Source organism: Thunnus albacares, chromosome 8 (genome assembly GCF_914725855.1).
Source record: "Thunnus albacares chromosome 8, fThuAlb1.1, whole genome shotgun sequence".
Classification (NCBI taxonomy): domain Eukaryota; kingdom Metazoa; phylum Chordata; class Actinopteri; order Scombriformes; family Scombridae; genus Thunnus; species Thunnus albacares.
This window is the reverse complement of record NC_058113.1, coordinates 17139643-17164457: the sequence shown is the minus strand read 5'-3', so window position 1 is coordinate 17164457 and position 24815 is coordinate 17139643. Positions and strand designations below refer to the sequence as shown.

General features: G+C 40.1%; 1 protein-coding gene across 3 annotated transcripts in view; it reads right to left on the bottom strand.

Annotated features, from left to right (window-relative positions):
• Window positions 1-1037: 1037 nt before the first annotated feature.
• The window catches only part of osbpl3b (oxysterol binding protein-like 3b), a 39731-nt gene continuing 15953 nt past the window's right edge, over window positions 1038-24815 (bottom strand). The window contains exons 2-23 of one of the 3 annotated variants that reach the window (XM_044360407.1): window positions 18719-18867; window positions 14911-15027; window positions 14135-14188; window positions 13595-13708; window positions 13179-13343; window positions 12860-12983; window positions 11756-11859; window positions 11365-11457; window positions 11121-11280; window positions 10330-10460; window positions 9545-9646; window positions 8170-8307; window positions 7347-7440; window positions 6955-7199; window positions 5233-5370; window positions 5037-5100; window positions 4843-4921; window positions 4582-4726; window positions 3088-3232; window positions 2857-2983; window positions 2103-2225; window positions 1038-1929 (exon numbers count right to left, since the gene is read on the bottom strand). In XM_044360407.1, coding sequence (XP_044216342.1) covers window positions 1833-1929; window positions 2103-2225; window positions 2857-2983; window positions 3088-3232; window positions 4582-4726; window positions 4843-4921; window positions 5037-5100; window positions 5233-5370; window positions 6955-7199; window positions 7347-7440; window positions 8170-8307; window positions 9545-9646; window positions 10330-10460; window positions 11121-11280; window positions 11365-11457; window positions 11756-11859; window positions 12860-12983; window positions 13179-13343; window positions 13595-13708; window positions 14135-14188; window positions 14911-15027; window positions 18719-18814 — 2655 coding nt within the window. In that variant the 5' untranslated portion in view covers window positions 18815-18867 and the 3' untranslated portion in view covers window positions 1038-1832. The remainder of the gene's footprint in view (window positions 1930-2102; window positions 2226-2856; window positions 2984-3087; window positions 3233-4581; window positions 4727-4842; window positions 4922-5036; window positions 5101-5232; window positions 5371-6954; window positions 7200-7346; window positions 7441-8169; window positions 8308-9544; window positions 9647-10329; window positions 10461-11120; window positions 11281-11364; window positions 11458-11755; window positions 11860-12859; window positions 12984-13178; window positions 13344-13594; window positions 13709-14134; window positions 14189-14910; window positions 15028-18718; window positions 18868-24815) is intronic. The other 2 variants (XM_044360406.1, XM_044360405.1) reach the window with 2 other exon arrangements.

The window sequence follows — 24815 nt, the reverse complement described above, 5'->3', positions numbered from 1 at the left end:
CATAAATAATACCAAAGTGAAGTGGCTAAATGGTATTTGAATAAGTAAAATGTTAAATACTTTGTGCTACCTTTTAAGGAATTTAATAAAGTGACATGAAGCAGTAAGAAGTTAAACCATTACCTGTGTTACAGTACACCGCTACAATAAAAACTGTACAATGTGAGATAAGCAGGACAGCTTCCTACATATTTATGGAAACCACTAACTGAAGCCAACCCATAAAATGACCGTGATGGGAGGAGTCTGAAAAGCTGCGGCCCTTGACAAAATTTATATAATTTAACGAGTGAACTTTCACCCTCACAGTGCAATTCACCATGCAGAATTATTCAATCAGATAATGAATGTGCACAGTTGTGGAACAAGCAAGGAATTTGCAAGGACTGTTCCAAGATGATGAAGATTATCATACCCACCGTTTAACAAATGTGTTTTTTTCTTTTTAACACCAATACTAGAGTCAAACACCTTTCATGACCTACTCAGATAGACATCTTCCAGCTTTTATGGGATATTACAAAATCCAACGGTTCTGGTTGCAGAGTAGGGGTTTCTGGCACAACTTAACCTACTTCCAAGGTGCACGGAGAAGGGAAAGAAGTCTAAAGAGGTCAAAACTCCAGCAACACTCGCAGTATATAGAACAACTTTATTGTTAGACCAACACGTTTCAGCTTGTGGTCTCCATCAGGTTCATCCAGGCTCAGGAAAAAGAGAGAAGTGTTTTGGATTTTTTATTTCCAAAGTTTATCTACAGGGGGCATGAATGAGGATTTCTCAATGATTCTGGTTCACATATTCTACAGTAAACAGAATGACAGTGCTGACAAGAAGAATGGAGCTGCTCTGGTGTCATAACTTCCTCCTCTTTAGACATTTGAAACTTAAAACTGCTGACTTAGTTTTTTTCTTTTTTCCTGTTGGTACATTAGACCAACATTTACAACACAGCTGTCAGTCTGACAAGTCAGCATTTAGGGTAAGCGGAAATCACTATTAGTGTTTTGAACATACAGCCACAAATGACTCCATAAGAAGAAAGCATCAGAGTTTTTATTTGAGCTCATGGAGCATAGTTTGGACACTCAGGTCCCAAAGCCCATGACCAAGGTAGACAATGGTGCATTGGATAAAGTGAAAAATGGATGGATTTGACATTTGCTACTGCTGCTCATAGTTACACAGTCGTTCACGTAGTCATAGCAAAAAGCAGTAATTACCATTATGAGACACAAAGAAAGGTTCAGTAAGGATCATGTGAACAATTCTCATTTGTTCTTAAGAATTCCTTACAAAACATACCTTTTTTTTTAAAACAGATGCAACAAAAAATAAATTAATTAATATGAGTACAACCAGTAAGGCATCAGGCAGGTGCAGAATAAATATCGGATGTGTACACTTAATCAATGGCATATCAAGGCTAGTTTATCTCAGAGGTAGAGAATGTCCATGATAAGACGGCAGCTAAAGTGACCAGTTCTTCAGTTCTTTTTAAACCAGCATAGACTAGTTATGAAAAGGATTTTTATCCTTTATACCATGTAGTTTCCCATTTCTCAGTTTAAGTTGTACAGTGTAACATAAACAGGTGAAAATATGGACAAAAATTGCCTAAATTGAAACATTCTCATAATATGCTTGCATAAACATGTTTACACAACTTAGATAAGCACTTGCTATTAAGGCAATAACTTTGATGAGCTATAATAAAGAAGACCAGTATTGAATGTGGATGGTAAGACTGGAATACAGGCATCACCAGAACCAGCCTGGATCACAGTAGGAGGCTGTGCAGGTCGAAATGTGTGTGTGATCCGCAATTCAGGTCACCACAGTGTTGGAAAATCTATGTGGCCAAAGCCAACGTCCTTCCTCAGCTCCCAGTATGTGTTGTTGCTCACCCACGTATCATCCTTTGACTTCCTGTGGAGACAGAGGAAATACCAGAGGTGAGTGTGTTGATGAAATTACACTCGTGACAAAATCTGCTGTTACAGTGATAGCTGCATATAAAGCTATTAAAGGATAAGACACGCTCACTTTCCCATAAATGACTTTTTTCACAGGAAACTGATAAATCTGGATATTTAGGCTACCTGAAGAATTTAGGTTGATGTGTTACGTTGCTCTCCTCCAGGACTCTCCGTCTCTCTCTCTGCAGCTGCTCAATCCTCTGCTTCTGCTCCTCTGCAGCCTCCAAGTTCCCCTCCTCCAGCAGTCTGCCAGTGTGACCCAGACATATCCATTATGCAAACATGGTAAAACATTAATCTTCAGCATTCAAATTTAATCCTCACTCATGTTTCTTGGTTTTGCTCGTTGTTGCAAGATAATTCAACAATAGATAAATAGAATGTGAAGCAGTGTCATTTTTTTTACTTTGTTGGCAAAGTTGCAAATTACAGTAGCAGTGTGCAGGTTACAAACCTTAATAAATCTGAGCTAAAATTAGCTTTGAGATATCTAAACGTGTGTGGAAAGGAGAATATAGTAACTAGTGCAGTTGCTATTCTTAACAAGAGTATTGATGTTTCTATTTTTGTGCTCCTTTGATCGTAGAGTGTGTCGAGACAGCGTGTCAGGGCACATAGTTGAGGTGCACAGTGTCAGATTATCAAAGGTGTGTTGTTTTTGAAATCAGACATCTAATCTGCCAGACAATCTTCTGACAGAAATCTAACAGTTTTAACCTTGTCTCTCTCTTTTCTCTTTTACCCTGATTTAAAAATAGTGTTTCTCGTTTATGAAATCAGGTTATTGCAGAAAGCAGATAATAACATTATACATACATTAACATACATTATTAAAGTGCATGTAAATACATACAGTACAGATGTTTTTTTCTCTCACCTTTGGTCCACACGCAGTCTGGTATCTGTGGGTGGTAGCAGCAGTTTCAGGGATGGCTCTACCTCGTTCAGCTCAATAGCAAATTTAGTGAAACCGTAATACTGCTCATGGTCTACAGGCATTGCATCTGCATTGCACACAAACAAGATCCACTGCATCAGATACTGTAATAAGAAGGCATAAATTGTAAAAGGGCTTTCAGTGCATTCTCATAAAATAAACTTGTCATACTGGCTCTCCAGACGCACGTGGCTGAAGGTGGGTCTCCACAGAAAACTGCTTCGTGCCACTTTCCAAAGAGTTTATGGATGACCTTCCCTTTCTGATCTGTGATGGTTCCCTCCACCTCATTCACACTTGAATTCCAGTATTTGGCCTGAGAAAAGAATTGACAATTAGAGAAGAGTATCCTTCAAAATGAGCAGCAGTATCTGCCTGTCAACAGACAATGAAGAGATCATGATAATTCTCTGGCGATCAGCAGATGTTGCTGTTGCATACACCGTCCTCAGCCTTGTGTTTGTTGCTTAGTTGGTGTGTTTAATGAGCGCTGAGGATGCATAATGAGTTCTGACATGTCTCGACTTGCCATCCTGCACAGCTTCAGGAGGTCTTTCAAATGGGCACACGCTACAGCAATTAACCTTCTCCTCTCAGTAAGGCCTTACGTACATCAAACACTGAAAACAGCAAGGGGTCCTTGTTGGCATGCAGGTGAAGAGCTCCATCCGTGTGGAAGGCTTATGGTCTAATGAATGAACTACAGCATTTACTATGGGTGTTGGTGACTTACATATATATGGAAAAATACATTTTTTTCTGCTTAGAGGTTATTTTGTTCAAGCCCCCTGGGCTTCACAGGGGGATGTCTACCAACACAAACATATGGCGATCGACAGAGAGAAGAAAGATAGAGAGAGATATGGTCAATGTACAGTATACACTATTTATATACAAGAATGCAGGTAGTGTGCAGGTGTGATATCAAATCTAATAGCTGAATACTTCTGCAGTGAGGTGCTCTGGTATCTTTGTGCTGAAGTTTTGCTTTGTAGCTACGTAGCGGGTCTCACAATAGTGCAATTCTCCAGAAATGTGACTGTGATTGGTCTATTTGAGCTGCCATATGTCTTCTCATTATGTCCAGTGTCAGCAGTGTTTGTTGATGAAAGAAAAAGAGAAAGTTAGATTTATATTCTCCATTTCAGTAAATAATACATGAATTTTTATTTTGTGTTTACAGCACAAACCTTCTGTTTACACCTTCTGTTCCTCTCTATATCCCAAAGTGAATTTAAATATCATTCTTTGAATGCAAGATACTCCCTGATATTTCACATTGGTGTTGTGGAAATGTTATAACAGTCAAAGGTCAAATCATGTAGTGCTCTACCACTCACTTGAAGGCATCTACTGCAACTACACTTTGAGTTGTCTCTGTGTTTGAAAGGTGCTATACAAATAACTGAGTCTTTTCTTGCCTTGCAGCATTTTGCAGAAAAATATAGTTCAACCTTAAGTGTAACATTTACAAAATAAAGAATTAATTTGTCATGAGAAATGGAAATGGATATCTGTGTAGCTCAGGCGTACAGTCCTTCACTTCTCTATATATGGGTGAATGAAAATCAGTTGTTGTTGGTGGTGATGGGTATGGGTACAACATCACCCACAGCTACTCAACCTGCTTTTGCACTGAAAAGCATTTTTGCACGCTTGCCTCACCTTAATGAAAGTGATCTTGCACTGACAGACGTCACTGCTGGAGTTTCTGATGGAGATCTCCCCATAGTGCTCTATCCAGCGCTGTCCACTGAGAATGTTGTGGATGCATGACGTCACCTTGTTCCACTCATAGTGGTCTCCAAACCTGCCAAGAGAAATCAAAACACTATTCCTTGTCATGTGAAACCAGTAGATAGTCACATGGTCACTGGTTTGAATGGGTGTCCAGTCAAAAGAGTGAATGAGGCTAATAAGACTCACCCCGGCAGAGTTACATGTGTGGTGCCAACAGGAACAATCTCCATCGACTTCCCCCAGAACTTGTTCTTACAACGCACGTCTGTAAAATAAATCAAAGACAAGTAATTGAAGAAATTAGCATTCATCCTTATCCTCATCCTAAATCTTTACAGAAACACTGAGCATGAGTCCAACTGATCTCTTTATTCCACTACCTTGCCAGAAGATGAAGTTTTTAGACTCTGCATGGCAAGCTGAGATGGGAGGGTGATGGCTGACCTGATGATGTAAAGGGCAATAAATGTAAGGTTAGTAAACGAAATTGATTCAGCGTTTGCTTTCAGTGTAATATCATTAGAATACTGGGAATAATGACTTGTTGATAGCACAGGAACTGGGATTCATTCATACCTGCTCTGCAATAAATCGAAAGCCTTTATCTGGCCGGTCACATTCGTATGTCTCTCCCAGGACAGGGTTGAAAGGCTTTCCCCCAGTGCGGTAGTAGCTGGATGCATAACCTGATACTACAAATGTAGCTATGTATACCTACACAGACAGAAACCGATGATGTTACTAGTGCTTTGTGATTGTGATTTTTTATGACAAAATAATGTGTCATATTAGGATATATTGGTTCATGTGTGTCAAATCCCATTTTGATTCTCAGCAGCTCTAGTTTCCTCTCCATTTTATTGTAATGATCAGAGTAACTTTCTGTCTCAATGTCCCTTCAGAAGTTGCTGTGAGCTGAATAAGCCCAGATAATTACTGTGCTTCTACAGCATAATGAGAGGCCACAGACTGGGGCTGACACAGACTTCAACAGCTTTTCATTTCACATTTATGTACTGTATGTGGCACATTTGTCATTTATAATTAGGCGACTCCACAGGCTGTATTTCTGCACCTCCCACACAAAAATGAACAAATTTCACTCAACAAACTCCATCACTCCAAAATCAATGCAAAAGTGAGGAAAAGTAAAATATACAGAATGATGCCATTTTTCTGCTTAAAATGTACAGACACAGATTGAAGAAGTCTGCTGGTCCCTGAGTTCACAGGAACAACAGCCAGCAACAGGTGATCATGCTTGGTATCACTTAAATCTGTCTAGGCCTGCTGTAGTAGTAAGGTTAAGCTTGTAATACATAGCCTACTGTATGCTTTTTTTGTATTGATGGACTTTACTGGCTTTAAAATTGCAGTTAAAGAAATTGTTCAACAATTTGGGAAATACACCTATTTGCTTTCTTGCTGAGAATTAGATGATCAATACCTCTCTCATATTTGAGTACTAAATATGAAGCTAGAGTGAGCAGGTGATTAGCTTAACTTGCAAACAGCTAGCCTGGTTCTGTGTGTGTACAGATTAAATATAATGTGTTAGTGAGCTTTAGACGTGCTTTAGCCTATTGTGGTCCTGTATGAAGCTTACACTAGTGTGATGTGAAAACTTAACACTTCTAGTAAACATACACTAAAATGGACTTTTCTGTGAGGTAGGAGACATCTTGCATCCAGCAGTTAAACTTTTGAAATGAACAATATTTGCATATTTATAGATTCTGGATTTTTCAATGAGGGAGAAGGAGGAGATGTTAACAAGATCATTTAACTTTTTTTGATTAAAAAAACCCATATCAGACACAAAGTATGTTTCCAAGAAGAGTCTCTTTATATATCATAAAACATGTCTGGAGGGGATCTTTAACAGACAGATAAGACAGTGAATAAGTGTGTTTCCCAAAGTTGAACTATTCATTTTAATATCAGAAGGAAACCAAGCCAATATTTTTCTCCTTATTTATAGCACTCCTGAAAAAACACATTTCTCTCTTATTTGGACAAATAACGAGCAGACAGCATGGACTCTCCACTTCAAACCAGGCTCCTGCTGTCAAGAACGGTTTGCTTTCATCATTTCTAGCTGCAAAAATTCCACTTATACATTTGGACAAACACGGCCTCTGTTTTTGAAAATCTTAAAACTTTTGCATATGTCGTCTCACCAACAGCAACTGTTTCTGTAAGAGGAGGCCCATTGAGTGCTATAAGTGAACATGTGACTTGAGTAAAAAAAAAAAAAAACTCTGCCCACACACTTAAACAACACAAACAAACACTCACCATACGTTCGAAAGGGTCCTGTGTGTTAGCAGCCCTGTCTAGCAGCTCGCTGTACTCCAGCTCCTCGCACAGTCTCTGCAGGGTGTTAAGTGGCTCATTAAGCTGCACTGGCATGGCCACTTTGGACAGGTCTTTGCCTATATTGTTCCTGAGGATGTTCCACAGGCTGATGGTGCTGTTATTGGGGCTGGGTGAGGACAGACAGGATCTACGCTGACAAAGGACAGTGCCTTCTTCAGCAGAGCCTGTATGAAGACAGATTGTATATAAGAGGTCAGGTAGGACACTCATGGGCCCTTTGTATGGTCAATGCAACCAGCAAATATGAAAATTACTGTAATACTGGTATGTCGACATGATAGAAGTGTTGAGTTGTTTTTCCAATAGTTTACCTGAGTTTGGTCTCTCACTTTCTGTCTCGTTACTGAAGTTGTCCATGGAAATGTTGTCGCTAATGTCGCTAATGTATGAGTCATCCTCTGATATCTAAAAAAAACCAAAACATCCAAACTTTAGCTAATAGATAACAAATAAAAAATTTAACACTACCTGCAGCAAGGGACTGGGCAGGTCTCTTTCAACATCCTGTCACGTCAGCAAAGGATCTAATGCGGAGGAGATGAATGTCCCTTTGGACCACAGTGACAAATTTGCACCTCAGCTTGCTGTATTTTTAGATTAAAGTAATTAACTTCCATTTTCACATTGCTTCCGCTCCAGCTGCTATCTGATCAGGCATGCCACATGAACACTAAAGGAAGAAGAGAATGAACTAAGGGAGGGCAGACTTGTTTTACGACATGCCCCATAAACGCATCTAATCTTCCACCAGTCATGTTGAGTTAAAAGGCATGTTTTTCTCTCTGCAAGACACTGAATTGTCAAAATAGTTTTAAAAGTTACAAAGATTTTGCAGAGACAGAATTGATGATATCCCAGGTGGTAGGTGATAAATAAATTTAGAACCTCAAGAGATAATTTTGTTTTAGACCCAACTGTCTGGATTCATTTTTCTCTCTTTTTTTATCAGCTCTTATCAAATAATAACTATAGCGGAGACACTAAGGTTTTGGTCGTAAACAAGACAAATTAACAGTAATGATTCTTGTGCAGCTTGTTCGAAATTTGTGTCACTGTCTGATTCTGAGTAAAAGACAGATCACTATGATAGATCACTTCATCTGCCGATGAATACAGTTTAGGTCTCACACGTACCTCATTTTCAGAGGAACTAGCAGACAACAGAACTTCCTGCGCGTCAAAGAACTCGGACAATGACTCTGCGAGTGAAGCTCTGCTCTCATTGGATACTTGATGCACTAGAGGACGGGATTCATCCACAGAGTCCTGTTTCTAGGAGACACAATGTCCACAACTATAATTAAGAGCAAGAAAAGGGCATCATCATCACAGCCAGGAGAGGTGGGAATCACAGGGTAACTCACAACATGATGCAATCACAATATGTTGGTAATAACAGTACCATGGCATACAAAAATTTGATGCGCAATATATTGAAAGACAGTCATCTATAATACAGTACATCACAGTATAATTGTTACAGAAGATGATAGCCATAAATAACCCTAAAATCAGTCCTACAGTACACTTTATTTCTTCACTGCATTATGAAATGGTTTCATTTTCATAGATATTTGTAGGCAGATGAGATGAAACATTATGCACCAAATGAATGTTAAACAGCCAGAAACTGGCCAAATGATGAACTACCACAAATCTAGTTCAGCATTCAAATTTGTGTAAAGTAAGACTACAAGTGTTCCCTAATTTCACAGGAGAATATATGGTATGAATCAAATCTATTGCAAGAGACTGTATCCAATATATTACTGTATCAATTATTAGGAGCCAGTCGGAAGGGCAAGGCTGTAACAAGTGTGCACACCCACTCTTGTGCAATATAGCCAATTCAGATTGATGTTGACAATAAAACAAGATACACCCACAACATTCATATATTTTCTTAAAGCAAAAAACAAACAAACATGCAACCAATTTTCCACAGAAACACAAATGGAAGTGTGCAGGCCCGCCTATCCTTTGTTACTGCTGAGGCTGATTAATTAGCCAGAAGACAATCTCAGAGGAGGCGCATTAGTCTTGCACTGTGTATTCAACAAATTTCCAGGGACATGATTAAGTAGATCAGCTCACACTCTGTGGTCAGCAAATATGATTAAGTGAGCAGTATCATCTCCTTTATGAGACGATACTGTGGCAGGTAGTTAGAGGTCTTCCTCTCAGCCGTGTGACAGTGGACAGGACTAAGAGGAAGCACTTTCTCATAGACGAGAAGACAAATGCAACTTATTTCAGGGGGTAGTGTTCCCTCAAAGTGTGTATTGAAGGAAATTCTGTAGTTATTATCATTATAAAACCAAGTGCGTGGAGTGAGGGGGTGAGAGGAGAGAAACATTTGTTGAATTTGGATGAGAGGGGAAGGACAGCTCATTCATTCTGCAGCAAATTCAAGACTGTGTGGGATGAAAATAAAGATAGGAATAATAATAATCATCATGATGGGGGGGGTGTGGGGGGGGGGGTACAGTCACTGCATTCCCACACCCACCTGCACAGGGGCAGTGACATTTATTAGTGTGGGCTCTACGATGTGGGACTCAGCATGAATCTTGCACAGGCGCTCTCTCAGCTCAGAGTTCTGGGCTAAAGCCTGAAAAAATACCAGTGTAAACATTGTTTATAGCACACAGCCAACAAATTGTGTCCTGAAGACTGAAAACTGAACTGAAGTCCTTGTTCTAAATCAACACTGTCCCAATTTCTATCTATCTATGAAAACAGTTTTCTCTCAGCTATATGATCTTAAAATCAAGTGGCAAATATTCTACTTTAGGGATATGTGTATGTGTTAACGGTTATCACTGTAGACCTCAAACAGGAAGCCATCGTAGCCAAAAATATATCAATGATCCATTACCGACTCTCCGTGAGGTAGAGTAGGTAGATGCTGAGTAATCGGGGTGGAAAGCTAGCACCCAGCAGGGTATTTAAAGTCAAAGAAATGTGTTGGCGTAGAGAGCACACAAATTCTAAAGTGTCAAAAGAGAAGCCAGCATGACAATGAACGTGCAGAATAGTAGAATAGAAAAAGCCTCTGGGTGGGCGGCAGCAGCCATAGGAAACATGACTGTTGAATGTACAGGTGGGCAGACATCACACCGACAATTTGTAATCCCTCTAAGAGGCTTGACAATGTGTCACGCCTGACAAGTGGTGTGGGAGGACATGGTATCTGAGAGGAGTGTAAAAAGAAAGAAGTGGAATACCTAACCTATCTCTAATGAATGATAACATTTCTGTGTCTATTAATGTGCGCTAATGTATCCCTCATACCGTTGCCAGCGCGTTCTTCAAACCAACAACCTGCGGTGAGGTAGGGGGACACGTTTCATGGTCCAGGCATTGTTTTAATCTCTCTTTCTCTGACGTCAGTGAACTGAGGGCGGACTTCATGGTGGCGTGCACTGGAGCAAAGAGAGGCGAGAGAAAGAGAGAGGGAAGCTTGTGATTACAATCCAATTAGTAGCCATTTCAGAACAATGTAGATACAGTCACGGTTGCTCTTATCATCAGTTCGATCCTGACAATCTGTCATGTCATGCTCATAATAAAAATGTACAAGTGTGAAATTTTGATCATCTCTTATCGCTCAACAGGCCATGATTATTCGTTTTATGACATTCATTTTACCACGGGCTTCATAATAGGTGCTTGGGAAGCTACATTATTGGAAAGTGTTGGCAATATCAATGTAGCACTGTATTGGATCACGGCCATCATACATCTTCAGCTTCATAATTTTGAATGTGCATGAATCTGGCAGTTTATATGCCAGCGGAATCATCAGCTGTTCCCCAGAGCAACTTTTAACCCATTTTACAGAAAAAGTTCGAATCGTGATGCCACAATGTAATGCATAATCCATTCTCATCATGCCATGTCAAGCATCAGGTATCTGAATATAAATTTCAATTAGAATCTCTTAGTAACAGCGAGTGGAAATGCTGACAGTGCACATCAGAATCCTACTGAATGAAAACTGAGACAGCTTAAAATTCCTGAATGTGTCAGACATACTTACCAAAATCTAACTGCTAATCAAAAGGAACAGCTCTTTTACTCACAGTTAGCGGCAACACGGCAGAAATCCTCCTGCAGCTTGGCCACGTCAAAAGTCGCATCCAGGCATTCAAGGTCGACTTTGTCATTGCCGAGGGCAGCGGTGGAGAGGTTGGGGTTTGAGGCGTGGAGGCGGATAGAGCTGGAGGAGATGCAGCTGGGAACCTTGAGTAAAGCAGGAGGAGAGCTTGGAAGAACTTATACTAACAAAGATGAAGAATGATCACACATCATTGGCATGTTGTGTACCTGCAGAGTAGTTTTGACGTCTTTGTTGTAGTTCTTAGAGCGCCATTTCCTTGGAATTCTCTTTTCCTTTTTGGGGCTGTCAAATGTAGATGCCTAGTGAGCATAAAGGAAGTTATTGATGCACAAGAGTAGTTTTTTGCCTTTAAGAAAGGTTTTTCATTAAAAAAACATGTTTCAAAACTGGCGGAGAAGATGCAATATGTTCTATATTTAGTTGCGAATGTCATGAGGGCAACAAAAGTACTGGTGGAGAAAAATAAAAGAAGAAACAAGTTACAGAATTTCTGAGTCATATTTTGATCAGATAGTGATGTGATTAGATAGACAATTCACTCCATGCTTTGTCATACATTATGTTAAGTCAAGTCACAAAAGTCAAAAACATGCTGACCTGCAGGGCTTGGATAGATGGAGCAGAATAGGTCCGATGGAGGACTTCCATACTCTGAAGGAGGTGGTTGAGATCCAGCAGGTAGGCCTCACAGACTGACAAGTCTGTGGAGAGGAGAGAAAATGAGTAGAAACAAAAAGAAAGAGAAAAGGATTAAGCAAAAAATTAAATAAAATAAACAAAACTAATTTAACAGACAACAAGTTGAAGGAAATTGGGCTCATATAAAACTGGCCACTTTCCCTCCTGGGCCCTGGCTAGGACAGTGTTTTAGAAGAGAAAGTGGGCAAAACAGATGTTTCTATGTAAGTGAATATAGATTTTAAGAGGTAGCAGACAACTAAATAAATCCTAACTATCTGGCAATCCTCTGTTTCCAAAATGTATCACCTAGCTGGTGTGTAAATTGTCCAAGCTTTCAGGTTTAGAAAATTAAACCTTCTCATTTAGCTTGGGGAAACCATCCGAATCTTGATGAATGAAAACTGAGAACAACAGTTAATCAGCAGCCTAACTGGCAGCTGCCCTGGCTGCACCATTGTCACTTCCTTTCTCTATAAACAACAACACCAAGCCAGCCTTATCTATCTTGCAGATAAGACAGAAGGCAGACAGATGTTTTAAATGAACTGAGGCATCAGAAAAATGTACAAATGAAAAAGCTGAACTCACCAAGGTTAGATCTTACTGGCATCTTTAGCTGGATGGCTCTAAATACAGCATCAACCTTCACACACTTAATAATTCTTCAAGCTGCAGCCACTGTATAGTCTTAAGTTTATTCATGACTTTTCTCAGGTTTGATTTTTTAAGAAAACAGTGATAAGCATCCAACTGGAAATTTCTAGACATCTAACTTATCCACCAGCATAATAATGCAGCAGAACAGCTTAAACTAAAAGTGGAAACTTTCTCATAGTGGAAATTCCAGATTAACCAAAATTCGACCGGTGGGTGTTAAGGTTAGGTGGCCACCAAATCTAACCCAAAATCTGATTATTAACATCTTGCTAAGAAACCAACAGACAGACAGACGGGAGGAAGTGACATAAATGATATTTAACAGGCATCAGATGCTCCTGAGTTTCACAAGGGACAGCTCACCTTTGGAGCACTTGTCCATATCATCAGATGACTGGAGCCAGGCTGCTACCTTGGCTTGACTATTACAGCCTGAAGGAAAGGCTCCTGCAGAATGCACTGTGGACTGTCGGCGTAAAGACATGCACTGCAACAGCAAACAGACCCAAAGGTCATTTCAAACACAATTTGCTCTCCTTGGTAGGGGAGCTTTGACTTAAGTAAATATTGTTGATTAAATAATAATATTTTTGAGCAGATACACGAGAGAAAGTTTCTTCAAACAGAGCAGAGCTGGCACATAGTTTCCATTAACAGTGTGCTGTGTAGTGTAAAGGTATACCTTTCTCAGAGAGGCACTGTCAGCCATGCTAGGGGAGTTGGGGGAGGGGTAGTGGGGATAGTAGAAGGACTTCTCATTAGGGTACATGGCAATTTCATTTTGCCGATAGACACGATGATGACGTAGCTTGGACACCCATTCATCAAACAGGTCCTGTGTCTTAATCTGCGGAGCAGATACCACAATCAGAAATCAACACAAGGACAAGTAAGGTGGAGGAGGTGTGTCAGTGGAAAACTACACACACAGGTGCTGTAATTCCCCCTCACCCACATACACAACACATAAGGTCATTTTAAAGTCATTTTAACGTAGGCATCTGTTCCAGGAATCAAAAGGGAATAATCTGAATGTTTCACCTCACTTCCTGTAAGTCTGTGGGGGAATGCCTTACATTCATTAGCCTTGCGGTTTACCTTCAGGTGATAGATGTTTTCCTCGGCATCAAGATCGATGCACTTGGCTTTCTTCTTAATGGCCATGACAGAGAGACCCACATCAATGCAGCCATGAAGCTTCCCCTTCTCAATCTGCAAGTCAGGGAAAAGTCAACACATAATGTTGTGAATATATTGAACCTAATACAAATGCAACAGGATGCTGTTCAGTTTTAAAATGCACTATTTTGAAGTCTGACTACCAGCAGACATGATATTGTGTGTTTAAAGCAGCAGTAATAAACCCTTATTTGTCAAGTGTTGGACAAGTGGAGTATCTGCATGGCTCATATATAATTATGTGAGAGTGACAGGTAAAATACACCCTGTGATTCCTATCGATGATAAAAAAGACTGTGAGGGAATCAGGACCTTTTGTATCTGCAGGCACAGATAGATATTCTGGGAAAGACAGCCAGCTGTACAACAAGAATATTACAAAAGATACAAAATGTCTCTTGTAATATTCTGTAACTGACAAGCCCATATGTTGTGCAGACAGCAGTTTTTTGTACTCACATCAGCACTGCACTTGCCATACTTCAGGATGCCCTTGTCTAGGAAAAAGTATCTCTGTAGAAAGAAAGAAGGACAATAAGCTATGCAGGGATGCAGCTGGGATGATATGCAACATCCCTGACAGCAAGTCTGAAGTCACTCTGATGACTGTGATCATGACATAGTCGGCCTCTTGTTAATATACAGTATGTTGTTAATGTCTCTGCAGTGAGATGTTTTGTCATCCCAGGGTCTTGTCTCGTATCTGTCTGCCTTTATTATTCTTCCCCTCACCCTGTCGCAATCTGTCTCCTCCACTCCCTTCGTAAAAGCCATTCTCAGTGCTTGAGCTCTTACAGTACATCATCAGCATCAGACTCTTGAAAGCACAAAGACCAAAGAAGCTCTGACTGTAGGTCAATACTAAATGTATACAGCTCTGTTAAGCAGCAGGCCATCAGCTAATGCATCCGAGAGGTACACCAAGATATCTAGGCTGTATCATCCCGGTGAAAGCTTTCAGAAAGAGTGTGAACAGGCACCGACCCAGGTCACATGTGACTCCTCTGTGAGTGAAATCATCTACTGCGTAAGCTCATTCAATTAGTTTAAAACACAAATGAGTGATGTCAGCAGATTTTTTTTTTCAAAAGGAACCAGGAAGGCATAATGGTAAAACCGGGAAATGGACATTCAATTGACACCTAAAAATACGTCATGAAGTCTATCACTTTAAGAGATGAGTAAGCGTAATGTAACCTGGGTCATTTAAGGACCTTACAGCGGTTGGATTATACCTTATGCCAGCCCTTCATGGGCCATTTTCTCCTCTTTAGCATGTAGCCCTCCTGTTTCTGTGGCTCCATAACGTTGCTGAAGCCTTTGCGCAGTCCCTCCACAATTTCCCAGCTGTCCTGTGGGCAAAGATGATTTATGAGAACTTTCAGACAATAGACGCAGATATTAGCAGACACTTTTTGCACACACATGCAGAGGTTTGCAGGGAGGTTTTATAACATGAATTGAAGGAACCATCCACTCAAGAGTCAAGGTCAGACTCAAAAGAATATTACAATTTGTGCTGTTGATGCTGTTTAGATGGTCAGACTCTCTTCCATTACAGTCAGTTAGGCAGTGGGAGGCTGTATTTACCTCTGGGGAGTCTTTGTTTTGGGTAAAGGAAAATACATTCCTCTGAGGTGTGGTGTCCAGTGTGGGGTGACTGGCTACTGTTACCTCATGGTCCCATTTATAAAATTAGCTTACCTGTCTAATCTCACTCTTCACAATAATCATTTCATGACTGAGATTAGAACGCTCAAGTCCAAATCCCCTGCAAATTCAGAGATTAAGGTGATATTTCATCATAGACTAATCCAGATAGCTCTGTCATGTACTTCTGCGGGTGAGATTTCCAGGAAGGCAGCATAAACAATATCAACAGAGGATTTTGTAATATCTTTGTGGGCACAGAGAATATTGCATCATTTCTGTTTATAGCATGTTTAGTTTATATTACTGCTGAAAAATCTCAATCAATTAGTCATTCAGCAAAAAAAAGGTCAACAATTTTGATAGCAGATGCATCGTTTAAAGGGGCAGTCCACCAGTTTTATGCAGCAATGTCAGCTTACTCATCATGACGGGTAGTACGCCCTTTTTCATCATGGTTATCATTTCTTGGGTTTTGGTGACTAATTTTGAACAGAAACAGGAGCATGAAGTGTGAAAATACACAGACATTTACCAGGCAGGGAAAAAACAGTGAAAGACACTACTTAGTTGCATTGTGGGAAATGTAGGATGCAGTGTTTTTGGAGCTTAAAGTCAGGACATCTCGGTCTCTGCTGCTTCTATTTGAACTTAATTGCCCATTATTAAAAATTAAGTGCAATACTAAATTGTTGAACTACCCCTTAATTAATTTATAAAGAACAAATGCCAAACATTCCCTGTTTACAGCTTCTCAAACACATGAATTTGCTGCGTTTCTATGTTTTATATTATTGAAAACTGAATATTTGGGTCTGGGACTGCTGAATGGACAAAACATACAAATGCAAGATGTCACCTTGGGCTCTGGAAGTATGATGGGCATTTGTCACCATTTTTGTACCATATTTTTGTTGCTAATGCATTAATTAAGGATAACAACTTAATCTTCATAACTTAATGCCAGCACAACAAAAACTGAGGTACAGATTATGGCCATGTTGCAGCTATCCAGAGGGACACTGGGTTCTTGGCAGAGGTTTGAGGTGACTCTGTGTTTGTTATCCCTGAGTGTCCCTGACTGTTCCGGTATATAACTGTTCTGTCTAAACAAACTGTATCAGAAACAAGGCTGACTGCTGGAGCTGAGGCCGTCTAAAATAAACTCTCATATCCACAGGGGGTGGGGGAATGGAGAGGGCTTGGCTTGTGGGTTGCTCTTTCATTCTCCCTGAGCACTCGTCACATCTCCCTCTGACACAGTCACACAGTGAGTCATTGTCACACGCTGCCTGAGGACTATTCTTCAAGGTCAAGAGACACTTTAAGAGCGAATGCAGTGGCGTAACTGACAAGAAGACATGCCTGGTTACAGCAATGGCTCTCAGCGTTAGAAAACTGTACATTGAGAATGTTTCCAAACTAGTCCAACATTATGTAAATCCTACTGCAGCTTTAAGACAGTTAAAGGAGTCTTTGAAGAATGAATGTTCTTCCAAAACCAGATCATGATACCACACACCATACAACAAATGTGTTATGACCTAGGTTTAAATGTTTAATACATACAAAAACTGAAGTGTAAAAATCATTACTTGTGGTTGTACCAGGAATTGCTGGACTATTTCTTGGCCGGGCACAGTGACTTCCTGGAGTCTTGCCGGCATTGTGAGGTTGTCAGGCAGAGCTGAGACTTCAGGAAGTTATGGCGCTCATCCAAGAAATAGTCATAATATAACCCCCCATAGAACCACAATGTGTTACTTTTACACTTTGGTTTCTGTGTGGATTAAACAAACAACATACAACATGTTGGTTAGTAAATTGGTGTGTTAATTAGTGAGCATCAGAGGTGCTGGTAGGGGGCTTGTGTCACTTTTGGACAGAGCAGGTTAGCTGTTTCCCCCTGTTTTCAGTCTTTGTGCTAAGCTAAGCTAACTGGCTGAAGGCAGACATGAGAGTGGGATCACCATCTCATCTAACTCTCAGCAAGAACGCGAATAAGCGTACTTCCCCAAATGTTGAACTATTCATTGAGAAATATTTACTTTATATTTGCTTAAATTAAATGACCACCTATTGATGAAACACTGAAAACTGAACCCCAGAAAAGTGTCCTAGCGGTGAAATAATCTTACTGATCTTCTAATAACAGTCAAAATCCTCTCAAATCCACACATTTATGCTCTGTCAAGTATAAAACATACTGTAGTTCAGTGAGCATAAAACAAACAAAACATTAGCAACTTTTTAAGTTTAATCACAACATCATGATATGACACATCTGACTTGGATTTTTTTTAGGAAACTATAGGTCAAAGCACATTGAGGATTAAGATGTTTGAATAATCATTTATTTATTTGTTCAGAGGTTATTTGCTTATGAAAACATCTCCTTCAGTCCCCGTATTTGTTGATGAGTTGAAGGAGAGTAATTATACGCACATCACGTAGGTGCAAGGCTATCAGAAAACAGCATCAATGAAAAAAGGGTAAAGCCTGTACACTTAATCCAAGCCACAAAAGATTAATGATGACAATTTTTCGATCCTACTTGACCACTTTTTGATCCTATCCAAGTACGATAAGAGTAAGTATGCAGGCGTTACCCTTTTCCATTAGTCTAAGTTGATGAACCATCGATGTGTGAATATCCTATGGACCGAATGGGAGTGAAACTTTATTACTTTCAAGTTGCTGTGGGTAATGAAAAATTAATGAATCTGCTGCCTACAGATTAATGCTCAAGGCAAGTGCAACAACAGTTTGTTCATGGTGATAATATCTTCACTGATTTGTATGTGTGTGTATGAGAGAGAGAGAGAGAGAGAAAGAGAGACACCTTTGAGGGAATCGTTGCCAAATTGCATTTTAGCAATTCAGAGTACTCTAAAGTCTCCCACATTTGGAGGAAGTGGTGGTGTGAGACTGAGGCGGTGACGGGAAGTCTATTAGAAAAAGTCTCTCTAAAGTTGGCATCATTCACCATTCAGTCCTTGTTGCCTGAGATGTACAATGCTAAGAAAGTCTCAGATGTGTTGCCTCCGGCTTGCATTTATAAAAAGCCAAATGGAGCCTCGCTAGAACATCTGAGAAAACAGCAGGATCTATTAGCAAAACTTTGAGTGGTTAAGGCATTTATTATCATGTCATTCTCCTCCCATGACTACATTTGCAACACAGACATTGTATAATGAGAAAAAAAAGGATTGGAGAAGCTTAAAGTTCAAACTTTACTCCCAAACGTAAGTGCTATACCAGGCAAATGATCTGAAAGTGTAACAGGATCACTTGACGGTGACTTATTTCGTCAGGGTACAGCACATGGAGTGGTTGAATGTTTGTTAGTGATGTGGGACAAGTCCTACAGTGTCTTTGACTGGTGTGTGTTACCTGTCGGCTGTCATGTTTGGACGAGGAGCTGCTGTTGCTGCGTGACAGGGAGGAGATCTTCTGTGACATGGCTGAGCTGCGCTCTTCTGAGCCCATTTCGCTTCAGACTGGCCAGTGCAGGCTATGGCTGGAGTACCAGGAACATTCCTCTATAAGACGGAGTGGAGATTGGGTCATGAGAAGAGAGGGGGGAGAGAAAGAGGGCTTTAATAGGCAAACCCTCTAAAAGCCTTTCAGCTCTGTCTCACTGAAAAATGCATTAGGTTATTTGTGATGAGTGATTAGTTTTTCCATCTTGATGTAGAAGAAATATGGCATGTAATGAGAACAGCTGCACAGAAAAGGTCTCAACATCTGAAAATGAAATTGACAGACAAGACAGGAGGACATAAATTGGTCTGAAAGTGAGGAGACCGCAGGTTTAAATAATTCATATCTTACCCTTACAGAGAGTGACGGACTCTCAGCATTTAAGGATCATATGCATGTAAGTACCCACCACAAGTATCATGTACAGAAGCGGTGGAAGAAGGATGTATTCAGCCTTTTAACTTGAGCAAAAATAGCAAAACTACATGTAAAAATACTCCCATACAATCAAAAATCCTTTAAAAGTTTACTTATGGGAAAGTACAGAAGAACACAGCAAAGTATCCTTAAGTATCAAAAGTAGACATGCTAATGACGCAGAAATTAAATCATTTTACAATGCCTAAATGATCAGCTGATTAATCGGTTTGTCAGCAACAGAAAATGAATTGCACTTTGTATTTGAGTAAATTACACTGAGCAGTAGCTGATCTGAACCCACAGCCAGCTCAGTGGGGGAATAAAAGGCAAGTATCACATGCAGTGAGATGTGACATCATCAGTGAAATCTACTATCATCACTTCAACAGCGTGTGAGAATAATTGGACCTCTTTATAAAATGGCAGTCCTCAGCCAACTGCCACACTTCATGCAGACTAATTAACATTATGTGCCTGGCTCACAGCATTAGCACATAAAACCACATTTCGCTAATGCATTCTGGCAGTTTGTCATGCTGTAGCATGGACAGCTGATCAACAACCAGGCATGATGTGTTTGTGTAAATCATGTTGGCCCACGTTGGAACGAGCAGCAGCTCATTGGTTTAGTTTTATTAGTGTGGCACTGAGTTCTAATTCTGAGTTTATCGCTGTGCTGTATTAAGTGACCATCTGTGAGATTCTGTCTAAGACACAAGGCTGTTAATGATTAGATAAGTATTAAGTCTCAAGGCAAACAATTATTATTTTCATTATCATCAATTAATCTGTCAATTATTTTAACAACTAATCAATAAATATTTTGTCCATACAATGTATAAAAGAATGAAAAGTTCCCATGATGACTGTCAAATGTCTTGATTTGTCCAACAGTCCAAAACATATTTAATTTACAGAATTATAAAACAGAGAAAAGCAGCAAATCCTCGCATTTGAGAAGATGGTGAATGTTTGACATTTTTGCTTGTTAAAAATGATGAATCTGTTATCAACATTATTGTGGATTATTTTTTCTGTAAATTGACTAATCAATTAATCAACAAGTAAAATTACGGGGGGCGCTAGAGTGCACGTTGTAGTGTGTCATGTAGACACACTTTCTCAGAGCTCCCGTCCGATACATCGAGATTCAAGCAATATAACATTTCTCTGCTGCTTTCACCCGCTAAAAAGTCAGGCATTACGTTCATTTTTCGTTGGAACACTTATGGCTACCAGGAGAGACCAGAAACAGCAGTCTAATGCCAAAAAAGTACCCTCTGCAAACCCAGTACATGAGGCTAATGCTAGCGTTGGCATTGCGGGTAATGAGGATGCTCCAGAGCCGACCCCACTGGTGGCCAAGGCAAACGCAGAGACATCCGTCATCCTCGCAGCTATAAACAACATGAGTAAAAAGATGGAAGACCGGTTCAACAACCTGGAGGTGTCCTTACAAGCTACTCAGACCACCTTGACTGAACACGACTCTCGGATTTCTACTGTGGAGGCGGCCTGCAGTGACCATGACACCAGGCTAACCCAACTAAAGCAACAGTCTGCAGTTAGATGCGAGTCACAGATATATCATCATATCACTGTCCATATGACATCATCTTCACTTCATGACACCTAGAGGCAAGGCTGAGGGTATCAACTTGGTCAGCTGGAACGTCCGCGGCCTAGGTCATTCAATTAAGTGTGCTAAGGTTTTTGCACACCTGAACTCTCTGGCTGCTGACATGTTATTTCTTCAAGAGACTCATATTAGACCCTCTGAACAGAAGCATTTGCGTTGCAGTTGGGCCGACCAAATATTTCAATCCACATTCTCAAGCAAAGCTCGTGGTGTTGCAATCATTATTTGGAGAAATATACCTTTTAAACATATCTCCACACTGTGTGACCCGAACGGTCGATACATCATTGTAACAGGACATCTTTATTCTACTCATGTAACACTGTTGAACATCTACGGACCAAATATTGATGATGCAGCATTTTTCAGAAGAACCTTTGAGAAGCTGCCAGACCTTCAAACACGACAGTTGGAAACATTACATAGAAGCACAGAAAACTCTCAAACATTACAGAACATTCTCAATCTTAAATATGAATATAATATGATCTTATCTCGACAGGTTTGTGACCAACTCCTACGACTTAGGAGGCAATACTTCGAACTCGGGAACAAACCTCATACACTTTTAGCTCGCCAGCTCAGGGGGCAACAGGCCAGCAGGATTATTCACAAAATAAAATCTCGCTCTGGAGTAATCGTAATGGACCCTCAATTGATAAATTCTCGCTTCAAAGAGTATTGTGAGGAGCTTTATAGCTCTAAAGCTACAGGTGATGTGGATGATTGGTTAAGAAACCTAAATATACCGAAACTGGACGACACCTCCCATGAGGCCCTTAATGCTGAAATATCCTCGACAGAAATATTAGACACTATCAGATCAATGCAAAATGGAAAAAACCCAGGACCGGATGGTTTTGGCGTCGAATTTTATAAGAAATTTTCTAATCAGATAACTTCAATTCTACACAGGATGCTTTCCCACTCACTAGGATCTGAAAGACTCCCTCCAACCTTGTATGATGCTAATATCTTGCTCCTGTTGAAGTCGGACGGAGATGAAACTGAGCCTTCATCATATCGTCCAATTTCCATGCTCAACTTAGACTTTCAGATATTCACTAAAATACTTGCAAAAAGGTTAAATCAATGCATAGAATCCATCATTCACACTGACCAAACAGTTTTCATTCCAAATCGATTTTCCTTCTTTAATGTTAGATGTGTTACGGACATTATGTATTATTCTTTTGACAAATCTTCTAAACAAGCCATCCTGTGTCTAGATGCAGAGAAGGCTTTCGACCAGGTGGAATGGCAATACCTCTGCAGGGTTCTGGAGAAGTTTGGTCTCGGTCCATCCTTTATTTCGTGGGTGTGCATGATTTATGCCCAACCTGTGGCATCCGTTCTCACTAACCTGGATAGGTCAACCTCCTTTCCTTTGCAGAGGGGAACGCGGCAGGTGTGTCCCCTCTTGCCGCTCCTCTTCGCATTGGCGATTGAACCCCTGGCAATTGTGGCAAGAGCGTGAGGGAGCATGTCCTTATTAAACCTATATCATTAGGTGGAGTTGATCATAAAATGTCCTTATACGCGGACGACGTGGCCCTTTTTGTATCCGCCCCTGATACTTTTGGGGAGGTCTCTAGTTACACTATTAACTGGCAGAGGAGTGAGCTCATATCTATAGCTCATGACCTGGACCCACAATTTCTGTTGTCTACACACTTTAAAATAACCTCTGATTATGTGAAATACCTGGGCATTAAAATATCAAAGAAACCAAGCTCCCTTTTCAAATTGAATTTCACAGAAAAATTTAACAAACTCAAGGAGAACATAGAAAAATGGAGAACACTGCCTTTATCCTTGATTGGACGTGTAAACGTTGTCAAGATGGTCTCACTACTGAGATTTTTGATTTGTTTCAAAACATACCTGTTTTTATCCCTAAATCCTTTTTAAGCTCCTTGACTCCATTATCATACTGTTTGTTTGGGGGTACAAAGCGCATAGGATTTCTAAAAGCCACCTTCAAAAATCCAGAGACTGTGGGGGTCTGGGTCTGCCGTGTTTTTTACATTACTACTGGGCTGCCAATGTCAGGGTTATGATGTACTGGTAGTATGGCTTTGAGAGAGGGGACGGGTTCACTCCGCCTCCTTGGCTGGCTATTGAAAAAAGTTTAACTCACAATACTTCTCTCCCTGCTCTCCTCTTCTCTTCCCCAAGACCACCCATAGCCTATAGGAAGGATCATTTTGTTCTGTTAAATACACAGAAGATAAGGAATCAAATCAGAAAGTGTTCTGTGCTCACAAATACCTCGATGCATGCTCCAATTTGGCAGAACCATGCCTTTTTACCTTCCCTTACAGACACAGCCTTTAAAGAGTGGAGCTGTATGGGTGTTGTCAGCTTAAAAGACTTATATGTTGATGGACACTTAGGCTCTTTTGAACAATTGCAGTCCAAATTCTCTCTTTCAAAATCTCAGTTTTATAGATATCTGCAATTGTCCTACAGGCTACTAGGTCATATCAATTACCACCTGAAAATAATGCGTTGTTCAAATCCCTTCTCGGCCCCCCAGAAATAAAACACCTGATCTCAGAGCTGGTTTGTTACTTCTCAAGTACTCTGGATTCGTCTACTACTAAAATTAAACAAGCCTGGGAAGATGAGCTTGGTATTGAGATTGAGAATGAAACATGGGATAAAATATTAACTAACATTAAGTCTTGCTCGATAAACGCTAGACTCCAACTGATCCAGTTTAAGGTAGTTCATAGATTACACTATTCGAAAATCAGATTAAACAAAATTTTCCCTAACCTCTCTCCACTATGCAATAGATGTAACGCCGCAGAAGGTACTCTTGCACATCTCTTCTGGACTTGCCCCAAACTACACAACTTTTGGTCTCTCATTTTCCAATGGCTTTCCTTTGTCTTTGACATCATTATAACACCTGACCCTGAAACTGCTTTGTTAGGACACTCCAACACTTTGAAAAATTTGGATTGTAACATACATATTGCTTTGATTCATGGTATGATGATTGCCAAGAGATGTATCCTGAAACTGTGGAAGTCTGATCTAGTTCCCACGTTTGAGACTTGGCTGAAGGAACTCATAAACATCCTGCATGTGGAAGACTGAGATATGAACTTTCTGGTAACACTCTTCTCCAGGATATGGAGTCCAGTGCTAGAGCACATGAAGGACCAATGATACTCTCTTTACCCTCCTATTTTGCTCATGTACCTCTTTGATAATATGGACAGCTGTACAGTGGAGCATATGGCATTACTGTGACTGTTGACCCCCCCCCCTTTTTTTTAAAATACACACACACACACACACACATATATATATGTGTGTGTGTGTGTGTGTGTGTGTGTGTGTCTGTGTCACTGGCGGTTCTTATCCTTTGTTTCCTCATTATTGTTTATTTACTTTTCAATGTCTCCTTGTCACTTACTTAATGTAACTTAATTTGAAAATCCTCACAAATAAAAGGTTAAAAAAACCAACAAAAATTACCTCTATTCTACTGTAATGCAATATCAGGCAAAACTTAAGATATAAATCAAATACTTCAATGACATTTTTTCTGTTTTTACAATTACAATTGCCATGAAATTAAAAAAATGAATCATTTATTTGGACAATAAATTTTGTTAAAAACAATAATACGATATGATCATATGCAACTCCTCATACTGAAGTTGAAAAACAATAAATTATCACCCAGCAGCCCTATTTTTGGTCTATGCTTGAGTTAGATCAGTGAAAACTACTGGTTGACTATGTAAACAGCGTCTCCTCCCAGCTCGGACTGAATCAGATGTGCTATGTGTTGACTACCACTTTGAAGCAGCAGCAAGGTTAATCACATTACCTGCCCTGCATCTGCAAGCTTTGTGCTGCATAATGGCCAAAGCCTCTCGTGTTCGACAGACATAATTGCGGTCATGTGAAACCTCCGTCCTTCGGCCA